The sequence below is a fragment of the Microcebus murinus genome, chromosome 30 (assembly GCF_040939455.1).
Source record: "Microcebus murinus isolate Inina chromosome 30, M.murinus_Inina_mat1.0, whole genome shotgun sequence".
NCBI lineage: Eukaryota > Metazoa > Chordata > Mammalia > Primates > Cheirogaleidae > Microcebus > Microcebus murinus.
In genome coordinates, this window is record NC_134133.1 from 523,284 (window position 1) to 536,016 (window position 12,733).

At 50.3% G+C, this 12,733-nt stretch overlaps 1 protein-coding gene and 1 long non-coding RNA gene across 2 annotated transcripts in view; one reads left to right on the forward strand and one right to left on the reverse strand.

Annotated features, from left to right (window-relative positions):
• The window catches only part of LOC142865607 (uncharacterized), a 311,557-nt gene that overhangs the window by 194,590 nt on the left and 104,234 nt on the right, over nucleotides 1-12,733 (reverse strand). The gene's annotated exons all lie outside the window — the stretch shown is intronic.
• LMOD3 (leiomodin 3) lies at nucleotides 1,972-12,090 on the forward strand. Its single transcript, XM_075998827.1, has 4 exons — nucleotides 1,972-2,064; nucleotides 2,147-2,485; nucleotides 7,334-8,797; nucleotides 11,479-12,090. Exons 2-4 carry the CDS (start codon nucleotides 2,186-2,188, stop codon nucleotides 11,503-11,505), a joined length of 1,791 nt encoding a protein of 596 aa, XP_075854942.1. The 5' UTR covers nucleotides 1,972-2,064; nucleotides 2,147-2,185; the 3' UTR covers nucleotides 11,506-12,090.

Genomic DNA, 12,733 nt, shown 5'->3' on the forward strand with positions numbered 1-12,733 from the left:
AGATGGGGAAAATTTTTATTTTCTTTGTGCCTCCCCATGTTATCCTACCTTTTATACAATAAATGCATATTTCTTTTTTTTTGAGACACAGTCTCACTCTGTTGCCCTCGCTAGAGTGCCGTGGCATCAGCCTCGCTCACAGCAACCTCAATCTCCTGGGCTCAAGCGATCCTCCTGCCTCAGCCTCCCAAGTAGCTGGGACTACAGGCATGCGCCACCATGCCCAGCTAATTGTTTCTATATATTTTTTTAGTTGTCCAGCTAATTTCTTTCTATTTTTAGTAGAGGCAGGTCTTGCTCTTGCTCAGGCTGGTTTCCAACTCCTGACCTGGAGCGATCCTCCCGCCTCGGCCTCCCAGAGTGCTGGGATTGCAGGCGTGAGCCGCCGCGCCCGGGCTAAATGCATATTTCTGAATAAGTATATTCGCAAAGTTCAAAGTTTGAAAATTGTCTTTTTCTCAGCCCTGTCTCCCAGACAACCTGCTACCCAACTCCAAAAATATCCAAGGTTTTTGCTTCCTTAAGTGTCTTTCCAAGCATGTGTTTTGTCGATAAAATTTGTGTTTTTACATCTATTCTGTTTTCCCCTTTGTCACGTGATAGCACGCAACACACACTGCTTTGTACTCTGCCGTGTTGGATAACCCTGTGCACGTGTCACTCTACCCATTGGGAGCATGTCCGGAGGATGCATTCCTGCAATGGAATTGCTGGGTCCAGGAAAAGCTACATTTGTAATTTGGACACATGTTACCATGTTGTCGTCCCTTGAGGTTGTGAAAAATCTTCTCATGGTTTCTTCTAATATTTTAATGGCATGGCTTTTTTTGTTTTTGTTTTCCATTTCACTCTAGATCCATTTTAATTGATCTTGGCTTACCGGATAGTTAATAAGAAAAACAAATCATTTAAAACATCGGGCCGGGCGCGGTGGCTCACGCCTGTCATCCTAGCACTCTGGGAGGCCGAGGCGGGCGGATCGCTCGAGGTCAGGAGTTCGAGACCAGCCTGAGCAAGAGCGAGAGACCCCGTCTCTGCTATAAATAGAAAGAAATTAATTGGCCAACTAATATATATAGAAAAAAAAATTAGCCGGGCATGGTGGTGCATGCCTATAGTCCCAGCTACTCTGGAGGAGGCTGAGGCGGGAGGATCGCTCGAGGTCAGGAGTTCGAGACCAGCCTGAGCAAGAGCGAGACCCCATCTCTACTATAAATAGAAAGAAATTAATTGGCCAACTAATATATATAGAAAAAAAATGAGCCGGGCATGGTGGCGCATGCCTGTAGTCCCAGCTACTCTGGGGGAGGCTGAGGCAGGAGGATCGCTTGAGCCCAGGAGTTTTGAGGTTGCCGTGAGCGAGGCTGACGCCACGGCACTCACTCTAGCCTGGGTGACAGAGTGAGAATCTGTCTCAAAAAAAAAAAAATCAAACTTTTCACTCGTAGTGGAAACTCGAGTGCAGCTGTCCCCATGTGCTAGATAACAGGATGTAGATGCAAACAGGACGCCTTGCAGAGAAAGGGTCAGCTTACACACCAAGCGCCCGGCTGTGGGCTGCGCTGGCTTCCAGAATCTTCTACACACTTGCAGGTGCACAGGCAGACCCCAAGAGCCCCGTTCCTATTTGACATCTTCCAGCGAATCTTTCCCTCCCAAGGAACTCGGGGTGGTGCTGGTTGCATTTCCCTTCTGGAATAGTGTAAGTGGCTTTAATGCTCAAACAGAAAGCAGCAGAGAGCCCGGGAGCGCTGGGCGGAGGTGCCCGGGCGCGCGAGCCGCCGTGCACAGAACGCGCGCCGCCCCTGCAGGGCTCCTGTCCCCGGCCGGCCACTTGCAGGTCAGCCTGGGCAGCTGCACGGGGCCGGCAGACGGGTTTGCACAGCTGCCCCCAGTTGCCGCCAGCAGCCTGCCCCTCCCCGGCCCGGCCCGCTTAATATAGAGCCGGGACGGCCGAGCGTGACCGTGACCGTGACCGCGACCGCTCCGGCTGGCCAGCAGAAACGCCGCTGAGGTCCTGGGGGAGCAAAAATATCTCCACAGTGTATTGACCTGGAGCACTCGGTAGCCGTGCGACCTTCTCGAGGCTCTTTTATTTCTTCTTCTTTAAAAAAAAAATCATCTTTGGCTATTTCTTCTTTTGCAGTCAGATAGAAACATCTAGAAAAAAAAAAAAAAACAACCCATGATGTCAGAGCACAGCAGGAATCCGGACGGAGAAGAAGCGGTTCCTGGCGAGGAGATTGACGAAGATGAGATCCTGGCCAGCCTGTCCCCCGAGGAGCTGAGGGAGCTGCAGTCGGAAATGGAAGTCATGGCTCCTGACCCCGGCCTTCCCGCGGGAATGGTCCAGAAGGACCAGACGGACAGGCCGCCCACGGGGAGCTTCGACCACAGATCTCTGGTGGACTGTATGTACTGGGAAAAGGCGTCCAGGCGGATGCTGGAGGACGAGCGGGTCCCTGTCACCTTCGTGACGGCCGAGGTAACCAGGGTGAGACAGAGAAAGAAAGGGGCCGCCCGGTGTCCCCGCTGTGACTGTGGTTTCTCAGGACTCCAGGATTTTTTTTTTTTTTTTGAGACAGAGTCTCGCTCTGTTGCCCAGGCTAGAGTGAGTGCCGTGGCATCAGCCTAGCTCACAGCAACCTCCAACTCCTGGCCTCAAGCCATCCTCCTGCCTCAGCCTCCCTCCTGAGTAGCTGGGACTACAGGCATGTGTCACCACGCCCGGCTAATTTTTTTTTTGTATATATATTTTTAGTTGGTCAATTAATTTCTTTCTATTTTTGGTAGAGACGGGGTCTCGCTCTTGCTCAGGCTGGTTTCGAACTCCTGACCTTGAGCGATCCGCCCGCCTCGGCCTCCCAGAGTGCTGGGATGACAGGCGTGGGCCGCGGCGCCCGGCCGGGATTTGTTTCTGTGTTGTTTTTTCTGTCTCTCCTAGATTAAATCGTCATACTCGATCCTCCTCCAGCCTGGAACTTTCTGAGACAATTCTATGCTATAGTTAGGAGGGGGGAACTTTCGTTGGTCATTTCTTGCAAATGCTATTTTCGAAATTGCTGTTGGGTTCTTTTGTGTAGGAGACTCTGTGGTCCTAAAACTGTGATACTTAGTGACTTAACTCACAGCCTTAACTTTTTTTTTTTTCTTTTTGGATCACAGACCCCCCCTTTGAGAAGCTAATGAAAGTCCCCAGCTTAAACCAAGTCGGGCTGCTGAAAATGTCTCGTGTTCCCACTGATCGGTACTGGCTATCGGTGATGGCATTTAGAAATCGACAGCTAGTTAGCTGTTTTAGTATTTTTTTTATTTAATTTTTTTTTTCTATTTTCAGTTGGCCAATTAACTTTTTTTTTATTTTTATTTTTTTTTTTAGTAGAGACGGGGTCTTGCTCTTGCTCAGGCTGGTCTCGAACTCCTGAGCTCAAACGATCCGCCCGCCTCGGCCTCCCAGAGAGCTAGGATGACAGGCGTGAGCCACCGCGCCCGGCCTATTTAGCTGTTTTTTTTTTTTTTTTTTTTTTTTTTTTTTTTTTTTTGAGACAGAGTCTCACTCTGTTACCCAGGCTAGAGTGAGTGCCGTGGCGTCAGCCTCGCTCACAGCAGCCTCAAATTCCTGGGCTCAGGCGATCCTCCTGTCTCAGCCTCCTGAGTAGCTGGGACTACAGGCATGCGCCACCATGCCCGGCTAATTTTTTTGTATATATATTTTTAATTGTCCAATTAATTTCTTTCTATTTTTAGTAGAGACGGGGTCTTGCTCAGGCTGGTTTTGAACTCCTGACCTCGAGTAATCCGCCCGCCTCGGCCTCCCAGAGTGCTAGGATCACAGGCGTGAGCCACCGCGCCCGGCCTATTTAGCTGTTTTAAACATAATTCCTTCTTGCATGTTTTTTTAATCTGAAAACTACAATTGTCTTTGATTCTACAAACTTGTCGAATATCAGCATTTTTTTTTTTTTTTTAATGTTGGACTTGAAAATGACTTAGCAAAAAACAGCACACAGATCCCTTTAGGTAAAGTCTGTTCCAGCTATGCCCACAGCCACGATGGCTGTAATTAAGAAAGGAAAGTTGGGCCTGGAATAGTGGCTCTCGCCTGTCATCCCGGCACTCTGGGAGGCCGAGGTGGAAGGATCGCTCGAGGTCAGGAGTTCGAGACCAGCCTGAGCAAGAGCGAGACCCCCGTCTCTACTATAAATACAAAGAAATTAGCTGGAATACTAAAAATATATAGAAAAAATGAGCCGGGCATGGTGGCGTGTGCCTGTAGTCCCAGCTACTCGGGAGGCTGAGACAGGAGGATCGCTTGAGCCCAGGAGTTGGAGGTTGCTGTGAGCGAGGCTGATGCCACGGCACTCACTCTAGCCTGGGCAACAGAGTGAAGAGAAAGGAAAGAAAGGAAAGAAAGGAAAGAAAGGAAAGAAGGAAGGAAGGAAGGAAGGAAGGAAGGAAGGAAGGAAGGAAGGAAGGAAGGAAGGAAGGAAGGAAGGAAGGGAAAAGGAAAGAGAAAGAAAGAAAGGAAAGAAAGGAAAGAAAGGAAAGAAAGGAAAGAGAGAAAGAAAAGAAAGAAAGAAAGGCAAAGAAAAGAAAGGAAAGAGAGAGAAAGAAAGAAAAGAAAGAGGAAAGGGAGAAAGAGAGAAAGAAAGAAAGAAAAGAGAGGAAGGAAGGAAGGAAGGAAGGAAGGAAGGAAGGAAGGAAGGAAGGAAGGAAGGAAGGAAGGAAGGAAGGAAGGAAGGAAGGAGGGAAGGAAGGAAGTTGTCAGCTGGCCTCATGATCAGGAGAGTTCAAACCAGCATTGAGCTCAAGATAATCAACAGCGGCCTGACGAGTTAGAATTGGGGCGCCTTGCAGACACTCTGTAGCGGGAAGCCCGCGCGTTCAAAGCCAATTCTACACGAATGCTGATTTCAGGGGGGAAACAAATGTGACACCACTCTTAACATTTTTCCCCTTCCTCTGGCATGAACAGCTTAATGGTTGGCTCCCCCTCTGCTGGGGCGGATGAGAAAGGTGGGGTGCGGGCTCCAGGTGCTCAGGGTGACCGCTGTCATTGTCACTTCCAGCTCACAGCATGTCGCGAGCATTAAGTTCTTGTTCGGGTGAACCGTTGCCTCCAGCAGCTAGGCCGGCTCCCCAAGGGGTATCTGTGAGCTCCGTGCACGGATAGAAAAGCAAATTCATCGACGTGCAAGAATGTAGCGGACGTTTATTGATAAAAGACTGCCACTTTCACTCCCAGACTCAGCAATTATTTATTTCCGAGCCTCTGCATAATCCTGTCCTATTTTACAGCCGGCTCAGCCACCCGGGCATCTGGACAACCGCCCCTGTCCTTTGAGTGTCCAGGGCCGTTTTTAAAGAACTGTGCGGATAAAAAAAAATCAAGGTTTTTGAAAAATACATTCCAAAATATCAAACTACTCTTATTTCCCCCCACATTATATTATGTTCTCGGGTAAACTGGATGTGCACGCTATACTCCATCGGCAGGCGTTTTAGGAATGTAGAGTTTAGTTGGGGCAAGAAAGGAAATTATTCTGAACCTCAAAGGCTGTAGAGTCTAAAGATGCCTGTTCAGCACATTGCAAAGACTTCAGTGTATCGACGGACAGCTCTAGAAAGGTTTCAAAATAATTTTTAACTGCTTCTAGAATTGAACACCATTTTAAAGAACAGTATAGGATCTGAGAACAGAATTAACTAGGTTTCACCTTAATGGATGGCGTGAGATAAACAGCTAAAAATGTGTGTCTATAAAAATGTATCTTTATTTTGGTTGCATTTGTTTACACGACTAACATGTGTACTTTGTTATTATAAAAAAAACCCTCAAATACTCTTAGAATTATATAATGTAAAAAAATAAAAGTTCTCTCAAATGCTCTCCTTCCTAAGAGTTTTTTTAGGTGGTTATCTCCCTTCCTCAAAAATACCCATTAATTGGGTAAACATTCTATAAAAATCTTTATATATGTGTGTATATATATACACACACAAACATATATATACACACAAATGAAATAATACATATAGTTTAATGTATGACACATGTATAATATGTATGTATAATACATAATGTATAATATATATGCATAATAATACACATAATTTAATGGCTTGTGTGTTTTTTTGTTTTTTTTTTTGTTTTGTTTTTTTGAGACAAGAGTCTCGCTTTGTTGTCCAGGCTAGAGTGAGTGCCGTGGCGTCAGCCTAGCTCACAGCAACCTCAGACTCCTGGGCTCGAGTGATCCTTCTGCCTCAGCCTCCCAAGTAGCTGGGACTACAGGCATGTGCCACCATGCCCGGCTAATTTTTTATATATATATATCAGTTGGCCAATTAATTTCTTTCTATTTATAGTAGAGACGGGGTCTCGCTCTTGCTCAGGCTGGTTTTGAACTCCTGACCTTGAGCAATCCGCCCGCCTCGGCCTCCCAAGAGCTAGGATTACAGGCGTGAGCCACAGCGCCCGGCCTTTTTTGTTTTTTTTTTTTGAGACAGAGTCTCGCTTTGTTGCCCAGGCTAGAGTGAGTGCCGTGGCGTCAGCCTCACTCACAGCAACCTCAAACTCCTGGGCTCAAGCGATCCTCCTGCCTCAGCCTCCCGAGTAGCTGGGACGACAGGCATGCACCACCACGCCTGGCTAATTTTTTCTATATATATATATTAGTTGGCCAATTAATTTCTATTTATAGTAGAGACGGGGTCTCGCTCTTGCTCAGGCTGGTCTCCAACTCCTGACCTTGAGCGATCCTCCCGCCTCAGCCTCCCAGAGTGCTGGGACCACAGGCCTGAAGCCACCATGCCCGGCCTGTGGCTTGCGTTTTTTTTTACTTAAATACTTTTACCTTGGCCGGGCGTGGTGGCTCACGCCTGTAGTCCCAGCTCTCTGGGAGGCCGAGGCGGGCGGATTGCTCAAGGTCAGGAGTTCGAAACCAGCCTGAGCAAGAGCGAGACCCCGTCTCTACTATAAATGGAAAGAAATTAATTGGCCAACTAAAATATATATATATATATATATAAAATTAGCTGGGCATGGTGGCGCATGCCTGTAGTCCCAGCTACTCGGGAGGCTGAGGCAGGAGGATTGCTTGAGCCCAGGAGTTTGAGGTTGCTGTGAGCGAGGCTGACGCCACGGCACTCACTCTAGCCTGGGCGACAAAGCGAGACTCTGTCGCAAAAATAAATAAATAAATACTTTTACCTCCAGTAAAAGTTTTTAAGTTGCTGTGTTTAAGTATTTGAGCTGTAGGTATCGTAGTTGGGGCTCCGTCCCCTGTTTCCCCGCTGCTCTGTCTTCTAACCCTGGTGGGCCTCTCTGTTTTAGGAGATCGCCCGGGAGCAGCAAGGAGAAACGCACAAGGGCAACAAGAACACGTTTCAGTTTTTGAAACAGAAGCCCAACGATGAGACAGCCGCCAGCAAGAGAGAGTCACGGGGCAGCGACGGCGTCCGGGAAACGGGTGACAACGAGGATGATGATGGTGGTGGTGAGGATGATGATGGTGATGAAGAAGATGACGGTGAGGAAGAAGATGATGAAGGAGGAGAAGATGAGGGTGAGGAAGAAGAAGAAGATGATGAAGGAGAAGACGGTGAGGAGGAAGAAGAAGATGATGGAGGAGGAGAGGATGACAGCGAAGAGGGTGATGGAAAGCAAAGGGCAGAGGAGGGTGAAGCGCAGGAGCAAAGCGGGAACTGCGAGGACAGCCGCCGCGACCCGGGGGCGGCCACCGGGGCGTCCAGGCCGCAGAGAGACGGGCCAGGGGGCCGGGAGGGAAAGGTCTCGAAGCTGGACCCCCAGAGGCTGGCCCTGGACGCGGGCTTCCTGCGGGCGGGCGGGGGGCCCGCGGGCGGCCGCGCGGACCTGGACGGGAGCCTGCGGCGCGTGCGGGCCGACGACCCGGGGCTGCGGGAGCTCAACCTCAACAACATGGAGAACGTGCCCAGGCAGGCGCTGCTGGACCTGGTGGGCGCCCTGCGCAGGAACAGGCACGTGCGGGCGCTGAGCCTGGCCAACGTGGGCGCGGACGACGCGGTGGCCTTCGCCGTGGCCCACATGCTGCGGGAGAACCGCAGCCTGGCCTCGCTCAACCTGGAGTCCAACCGCATCGGCGGCCGCGGGCTGGTGGCCGTCGTGCGCTGCCTGCAGTTCAACGAGACGCTCACCGAGCTGCGCTTCCACAACCAGCGGCACCTGCTGGGCCAGCAGGCCGAGGCGGAGATCGCGCGGCTGCTGCGGGCCAACACCACCCTGCTCAAGCTGGGCTACCACTTCGAGCTGCCCGGGCCGCGCATGGCGGTGGCCGGGCTGCTCACCAGGAACCAGGACCGGCAGCGGCAGCAGCGGCGGCAGCAGCAGCAGCGGCAGCAGCTGCAGGAACAGAGGAAGCTGATCGCCGCGCTGGAGCAGGGGCTGGGGCTGCCCCCCGGGGCGTGGGAGCGGCTGGGGGGGCCGCCCCTGCCGGCCCCCGGGCCCCCCGGCCCCCACGCGGCGGCGCCCCCGGGCCGGAGGGCCGAGCCGGGGAACAAGCAGCAGCAGCAGCAGCCGCGGCAGCCTCCCCGGGCCGAGGCCGGCCCCGACTCCTTCCGGGTGGTGAAGCTCAAGAGGACCCAGCGCAAGGCCAGGGCGCCCCAGGCCGGGGCCGGCCCCGAGAAGACCGACCTCAAGGACGTGATCAGGACCCTGAAGCCGGTGCCCAGGAACAGGCCGCCCCCGCTGGTGGAGATGACGCCCCGGGACCAGCTCCTGAACGACATTCGCCGCAGCAGCGTGGCCTACCTTAAACCGGTAAGCCGAGGCAGGAGGGAGGGACCACGGACGAGCACGATACACGCGCCCCAGTCTATTCCCGTCGGATTTGGGAAAGCCAGTGGGCATTGCCAATGGCTAGTGACTAAGGCTGCACACCTGTGGCGCACACGCATGCGCCTACGGGGAGGCACACCTGCGTGTCTTCCACAATGCCATTAGCGGCTCCCATTTTTATTGAGCACTTACTCTAGGCCGGAGTCTGTGCATTAACTACTCATAGCATCATCTTAAAACTGGCCGGGCGCGGTGGCTCCTGCCTGTCCGGGCGCGGTGGCTCCCGCCTGTCATCCCAGCACTCTGGGAGGCTGAGGCGGGAGGATCGCTCAAGGTCAGGAGTTCGAGACCAGCCTGAGCAGGAGCGAAACCCTGTCTCTACTAAAAATAGAAAGACATTAATTGGCCAACTAAAAATATATATAGAAAAAAATTATCCAGGCATGGTGGCACATGCCTGTAGTCCCAGCTACTCGGGAGGCTGAGGCAGGAGGATCGCTTGAGCCCAGGAGTTTGAGGTTGCTGTGAGCGAGGCTGACGCCACGGCACTCACTATAGCCTGGGCAACAAGCGAGACTCTGTCTCAAAAAAAAAAAAAAACAAAAAAAAACTTAACCCTACAAGGTAGGTGCTGTTATTCTCCCGGTTTTATAAAAACGAGACTGAAGGCCGGGCGCGGTGGCTCTCGCCTGTCATCCCGGCACTCTGGGAGGCCGAGGCGGGAGGATCGTTGGAGCTCAGGAGTTGGAGACCAGCCTGAGCAAGAGCGAGACCCCCGTGGTCTCTACTAGAAACAGAAAGAAACGAATTGGCCAACTGAAAATATATAGAAAAACGTATTAGCCGGGCATTGGCTAATGCGCATGCATGCCTGTAGTCCCGGCTAGACTGGGGAGGCTGAGGCAGGAGGATCGCTTGAGCCCAGGAGTTTGAGGTTGCTGCTGTGAGCGAGGCTGACGCCACCGCACTTCTAGCCGGGGTGACGGTGTGAGACTGTGTCTCAAAAAAAAAAAAAGGAGACCGAAGCTAAGAAGTTAATAACATGTCTAGGAGAGACAGCTAAGAAGCAGAAGAGGTGACATGAAACCCAGTTCTGAGTCCAAGGTCGGGCCTTTCTTCACCCCATGATCAAGCGCGTATTCAAAATAACACCATTCCAGCCGCACAGAGCTGGCACTGAGACCCCCTGACGTCTGCTGTAAGGAAGAAATAAGAACAAGGCCCGATTAGGCCAGTCATTTATAGATAAGTGAACGCCTTACAAAATGCTTAAAAATAGTTGGTTGTCTTTCAGTGGATGGAGAGAGACCACCTGCAAATTGCATTTACACTGCTCACGTTTTACGCGGGGCTGACAAGTGGTAAACCTCGGGCTAGGTGACCGCGGATTAATGGAGCTTTAAAATATTTCGCTGTTGTTTGCTTTAATGTTTACTGTGATTCACTGTCACTTAGTGCAAAAGTTCTATTCCCTGCAGCGTGAGTTGCAGAAACGAAGAACGTGGGGTCATTTCTATGACGGCATTTAGGGAGGCTGGGGAGAGGTGTGTTCGCGGCCACCGGTGATTGGTAATTTACTGTATTATTTTAAAATCTTGTCTGTTAAGTTAGCCAGGATACTACATTGACAGAATAGTAGATATGTTATTATATTTCATACAGATCGACAATCCCCGAAAGACATGTTAAGCAAAATCCCATGCAAGCTTGTTCTTCTGGTTTTTTTTTTTTTTGAGACAGAGTCTCTGTTGTCCAGGCTAGAGTGAGTGCCATGGCGTTAGCCTAGCTCACAGCAACCTCAAACACCTGGGCTTAAGGGATCCTCCTGCCTCAGCCTCCCGAGTAGCTGGGACTACAGGCATGCACCACCATGCCCGGCTAATTTTTTCTCTATACATATATCAGTTGGCCAATTAATTTCTTTCTATTTATAGTAGAGATGGGGTCTTGCTCTTGCTCAGGCTGGTTTTGAACTCCTGACCTCGAGCAATCCGCCCGCCTCGGCCTCCCAGAGAGCTAGGATTACAGGCGTGAGCCACAGCGCCCGGCCAGTTCTTCTGTTTTAAAAAGCTTTATATTCTTCTTTATATATATATATATTTATATATATTTTAGTTGTCCAGCTAAACATTCTTAGTCCTTCCTTCCTTCCTCCCTCCCTCCCTCCTTTCCCCCTTCCTTCCTTCCCCTCTCTCTTTCTTTACTTTTTTTTTTTTTTGAGACCGAGTCTCACTCTGTTGCCCCGGCTAGAGTGAGTGCCGTGGCGCCAGCCTCGCTCACAGCAACCTCAGACTCCTGGGCTCAAGCGATCCTCCTGCCTCAGCCTCCTCCTGAGTACCTAGGACTACAGGCATGCGCCACCGTGCCTGGCTGATTTTTTCTATATACTTTTAGTTGGCCAATTAATTTCTTTCTATTTATAGTAGAGACGGGGTCTGGCTCTTGCTCAGGCTGGTTTCCAACTCCTGACCTTGAGCGATCCTCCCGCCTCGGCCTCCCAGAGTGCTGGGATGACAGGCGCGAGCCACCGCGCCCGGCCTCTGGCCAGAATCTCTAATCCATTCTGCATCCTTTAGGGCATGTGAACGTAGTGATTTTTGCTGCAAAGCTCTTGATTTTCCAGGATTAACTTTATTCCTTTTCTCCGAATGCTTCAATCACAGGTACAACTGCCGAAAGAACTGGAATAAGGGCAACTGAATCGCCTAGAAGAACGAGAAATTAGAATAATGACTGTTGGGTCACGGCGTGAAGACTTTCAGTGGCAACACTTCTAGGTACAGGTGGCAGAGCTGGGGACAACGCTAACATCTGATGGGGCATTTCTTAGAGGCGGAATGCTTGGGCTATGATGAAATGGGGCTGGAGAGAAGAGGGAAGGAGATAAAACATGCACATTTTAGAACAGAAAGGGTACCTAGGTGGGACAAAAACAAAAAAAAAAAAAAGAAAAAAAACATGCACACTCAGAGGCAGCATATTCTACTTCCAATCAATTCGAGTGACTTGGGTGACATTTAGAGTCGTGTCCAGAAGCAGAAGTTAAAAAAATTTGGGGGTAAACTTTCACTTTACTATTGTTTTCTTCTTGCAACAATAAATACAAAGTGTTAACAGAAGTGTTAACTATTACTGGTTTTTTTTCTTAATTTTTTTTGAGACAGAGTCTCGCTCTGTTGCCCAGGCTGGAGTGAGTGCCGTGGCGTCAGCCTCGCTCACAGCAACCCCAGACTCCTGGGCTCAAGCGATCCTCCTGCCTCAGCCTCCTCCAGAGTAGCTGGGACTACAGGCATGCGCCACCAGGCCCAGCTATTTATAAATATATATATTTAGTTGTCTGGCTAATTTCTTTCTAGTTTTAGTAGAGACGGGGGGTCTCGTTCTTGCTCAGGCTGGTCTCGAACTCCTGCGATCCTCCCGCCTCGGCCTCCCAGAGAGCTAGGATGACAGGCGTGAGCCACCACCCTTGGCCCTGCAAAAAGTCTTGAAGGATTTTAATCCTAGATGTAAAAAAAAAAACAAAAAAAAAACAATGACTGAATTTCACAGTTTGCTGCGTTAAAATACAGGCTTTGTCAGGAGAAGTGAAGCAGCTCACCCTGGGCCCTCTCTGTTCCGCATCCCCACCCTGAATCTCAGTGGAAGACTTTAACTTGTTTCTAAAATGTCATAATGATTTACAACATTGATATGTTTTCCCGTTATTATCCTTCCAGAATTGACTACTGGCCATTAGTGATTACAATGAGTAAGTATCTTTTTTTATTCAAGTCTGTACTTTCTCTGAATTTATCGCATTCAGTCAGGATTCACCTCTCAGAAAATGGAAGGGCCCAGCCGGGCGCGGTGGCTCACGCCTGCAATCCCAGCACTCTGGGAGGCTGATGCGGGCGGATCGTTTGAGCTCAGGAGTTCGAG